Raw genomic sequence first — 4,060 nt, 5'->3', positions numbered from 1 at the left:
ATGATGCTTGCGTCTTCAGGCACTCTGGTCTGTTTCAAAAGCTGGAGGAAGGGACTTTCTTCCCGGACCAGAAAATAACCGTTGGGGATGTTGAAATGCCTATTGTGATCCTTGGGGACTCAGCCTACCCCTTAATGCCATGGCTCATGAAGCCGTACACAGGCAGCCTGGACAGGAGTCAGGACCTGTTCAGCTACAGGCTGAGCAAGTGCCGAATGGTGGTGGAATGTGCATTTGGATGTTTAAAAGCGTGCTGGCACAGCTTACTGACTCGCTCAGACCTCAGCGAAAAGAAAATCCCATTGTTATTGCTGCTTGCTGTGCGCTCCACAATATCTGTGAGAGTAAGGGGGAGACATTTATGGTGGGGTGGGAGGTTGAGGCAAATCGCCTGGCCGCTGATTATGCACAGCCAGACACCAGGGCGGTTAGAAGAGCACAGCAGGGCGTGGTGCGCATCAGAGAAGCTTTGAAAACGAGTTTTGTGACTGGCCAGGCTATGGTGTGAAACTTCTGTTTGTTTCTCCTTGATGAACCCTCCGCCCCCCCAACCCGGTTCACTCTACTTCCCTGTAAACCAACCACCCCACCACCCTCCCCTCCCCCCTTCGAGCACCGCTTGCAGAGGCAATAAAGTCATTGTTACTTCATATTCATGCATTCTTTATTAATTCATCACACAACTAGGGGGATAATTGCCAAGGTAGCCTGGGATGGGTGGGGGAGGAGGGAAGGAAAAGGACACACTGCAGTTTAAAACTTTAACACTTATTGAAGGCCAGCCTTCTGATGCTCGGGCAATCATCTGGGGTGGAGTGACTGGGTGGCCAGAGGCCCCCCCACCGTGTTCTTGGGCGTCTGGGTGAGGAGGCTATGGAACTTGGGGAGGAGGGCTGTTGGTTACACAGGGGCTGTAGCGGCGGTCTCTGCTCCTGCTGCCTTTCCTGCAGCTCAACCATATGCTGGAGCATATCAGTTTGATGCTCCAGCAGCCGGAGCATCGATTCTTGCCTTCTGTCTGCAAGCTGATGCCACCTATCATCTTCAGCCCGCCACTTGCTCTGTTCATCCCGCAATTCAGCCCGCCACCTCTCCTCTCGTTCATATTGTGCTTTTCTGTAGTCTGACATTGACTGCCTCCATGCATTCTGCTGTGCTCTGTCAGCGTGGGAGGACACCTGGAGCTCCGAGAACATATCATCCCGAGTCCGCCGTTTTCTCCTTCTAATCTTCGTTAGCCTCTGTGAAGGAGAAACATTTGCAGCTGGTGGAGGAGAAGGGAGAGGTGATTAAAAAGACACATTTTAGAGAACAATGGGTACACTCTTTCACGTTAAATTTTGCTGTTCACATTACATAGCACATGTGCTTTCATTACAAGGTTGCATTTTTCATCTTATATTGACGGCCTGCCGGTTTGGTGTGAGAGATCACTCACGCAATGCCAGGCAACAGATTTCGGCTTGCAGGCAGCCATGGTAAGCCACAGTCTTTTGGCTTTTTTAACCTTCTTAACATGTGGGAATGGTTTCAAACAGTAGCGCCCTCATTTCCCATACCAAGCACCCCTTGGGTTGGCCATTTAAAATGGGTTTTCAATGTAAAAGGAGGGGCTGCGGTTTCTGGGTTAACATGCAGCACAAACCCAACTACCCCCCCCCACACACCCAATTCTCTGGGATGATCACTTCACCCCTCCCCCCACCGCGTGGCTAACAGCGGGGAACATTTCTGTTCAGCTGAGCAGGAACGGGCACCTCTGAATGTCCCCTTAATAAAATCACCCCATTTCAACCAGGTGACCGTGAATGATATCACTCTCCTGAGGATAACAAAGAGAGATAAGGAATGGATGTTGTCTGCATGCCAGCAAACACCGGGACCATACGCTACAATGCTTTGTTATGCAATGATTCCAGACTACGTGCTACTGGCCTGGCGTGGTAAAGTGTCCTACCATGGCGGACGGGATAAGGCAGCCCTCCCCAGAAACCTTTTGCAAAGGCTTTGGGAGTACATGAAGGGGATATTTCTGGAGATGTCCCTGGAGGATTTCCGCTCCATCCCCACACACATTAACAGACTTTTCCAGTAGCTGTACTGGCCGCGATTGCCAGGGCAAATTAATCATTAAACACGCTTGCTTTTAAACCATGTGTAGTATTTACAAAGGTACACTCACCAGAGGTCCCCTGTGTGCCCTCAGGGTCTGGGAGCACGCCTTGGGTGAGTTCGGGGGTTACTGGCTCCAGGTCCAGGGTGACAAACATATCCTGGCTGTTGGGGAAACCGGTTTCTCCGCTTCCTTGCTGCTGTGAGCTATCTACATTATCTTCAGCCTCATCTTCCTCGTACCCCGAACCCGCTTCCCTGTTGCGTGTTTCTCCATTGACGGAGTCATAGCACACAGTTGGGGTAGTGGTGGCTGCACCCCCTAGGATCGCATGCAGCTCCGCGTAGAAGCGGTATGTTTGCAGCTCTGCCCCGGACCTTCCGTTTGCCTCTCTGGCTTTGTGGTAGGCTTGCCTTAGCTCCTTAATTTTCACGCGGCACTGCTGTGTGTCCCTGTTATGACCTCGGTCCTTCATGGCCTTGGAGACCTTTTCTAATATTTTGCCATTTCGTTTACTGCTACGGAGTTCAGCTAGCACTGATTCATCTCCCCATATGGTGAGCAGATCCCGTACCTCCCGTTCGGTCCATGATGGAGCTCTTTTGCGATCCTGGGACTCCATCATGGTTACCTGTGCTGATGAGCTCTGCGTGGTCACCTGTGCTCTCCATGCTGGGCAAACAGGAAATGAAATTCAAAAGTTCGCGGGGCTTTTCCTGTCTACCTGGTCAGTGCATCTGAGTTGAGAGTGCTGTCCAGAGCGGTCACAATGAAGCTCTGTGGGATAGCTCCCGGAGGCCAATAATGTCGAATTCCGTCCACACTACCCCAATTCCGACCCGCAAAGGCCGATTTTAGCACTAATCCCCTCATCGGAGGTGGAGTAAAGAAACCGGTTTAAAGGGCCCTTTAAGTTGAAAAAAAGGGCTTCGTGGTGTGAACGTGTCCAGGCTTAATTCGAATTAACGCTGCTAAATTCGACCTAAACTCGTAGTGTAGACCAGGCCTTAGTTTGATAGCAACCTATGTGGCAAGAAATCACTTATCAATCGTTGTGGTTGTGAAACCCTCATTTCTGTGTGTTTTATCTTTGTGGCTCCCACTTTTCTAATGTCAATCAGTCTGGTTCTCTAATTGTTTCTGTCTGCTATATAATTAATGTTGCTAGGTGTAAGTTAATTAGAATAGTGAGATATAATTGGTTAGAAAATTATGTTACAATATGTTAGGATTGGTTAGTCAAATTTCAGTAAAATGATTGTCCTTCTGTCCTTCTCCCACTGTGCCAGAGACTTCTCAACCGCAGGGCTCTCCTGGGAACCGCAGCTGCGAAAAGAGCAGAACGTCGGGCAGCCCCATGCCAGCAAATCCTTTGGTGCAGCTATATCGCCTCCAGCCCAGCCCCGCCCCAAACCCTGTCCTCCAGCATGCCTGCTGTATAGACTCCGGACAGGAAACGCAGGCATACAGCTGCATGGAAGCCCTGGGGGTGAGGAAGGGTTGGAGGCGGTACAGCCACGCCGGAGGAGCTGCACATTCTGCTCTGTTTGCCACTGTGGTTCCCAGGAGAGCCCTGAGGTTCAGGGCTCTTCCAGGAACTGTAGCAGTGAAAGGAGCAGAACGTGAGGCCACTGGCGTGGCTGTACCGCCCGAACAGGAGTCAAAGGTATGCAGTACCATGGAAGGACTGGGGGCGGTACGGCCACACCGAAGAAGGGCAGCCGCACGTTCTGCTCTTCCTGTGTCTTTCAGTATGCTGTACCGGCTATAAGTGGCTTACTGGAATGGCGGACCGGACCGGATCACCCTACTTGCAGCAGTAGGGCCTTCATATCTGTGTCCAGAAACAACTCCTGGCTGGATGGGTCCAAGTCCTGGGCTGGAAGGGGGTAAGGTCATCCTCCTCATGACAGCAGATCTGTCCTCCCAGAGCTCATGTGTTGGGAT

At 51.3% G+C, this 4,060-nt stretch overlaps 1 protein-coding gene across 1 annotated transcript; it reads right to left on the bottom strand.

The window, feature by feature from the left end:
* Positions 1-704: 704 nt before the first annotated feature.
* On the bottom strand, positions 705-3,239 carry LOC128848645 (mediator of RNA polymerase II transcription subunit 15-like). Its single transcript, XM_054048688.1, has 2 exons — positions 2,183-3,239; positions 705-1,264 (listed from the first exon to the last, which is right to left on the bottom strand). The coding sequence occupies exons 1-2, from the start codon at positions 2,736-2,738 to the stop codon at positions 762-764; spliced, it is 1,059 nt and encodes a 352-aa protein (XP_053904663.1). The 5' UTR covers positions 2,739-3,239; the 3' UTR covers positions 705-761.
* Positions 3,240-4,060: the final 821 nt, after the last annotated feature.

Source organism: Malaclemys terrapin, chromosome 14 (assembly GCF_027887155.1).
Source record: "Malaclemys terrapin pileata isolate rMalTer1 chromosome 14, rMalTer1.hap1, whole genome shotgun sequence".
Classification (NCBI taxonomy): Eukaryota; Metazoa; Chordata; order Testudines; family Emydidae; genus Malaclemys; species Malaclemys terrapin.
The sequence above is the reverse complement of the archived record's forward strand: the minus strand, read 5'-3'. Positions and strand labels throughout refer to the sequence as shown.

Excerpts from the sequence above, each read along its gene's own strand:
- LOC128848645 (XM_054048688.1), bottom strand. The coding sequence starts at position 2,738 with ATGATGGAGTCCCAGGATCGCAAAAGAGCTCCATCATGGACCGAACGG. Across the intron at positions 1,265-2,182 it reads GGGCACACAGGGGACCTCTG|CTGCAAATGTTTCTCCTTCA; the intron begins GTGAGTGTACCT and ends CTCCTCCACCAG.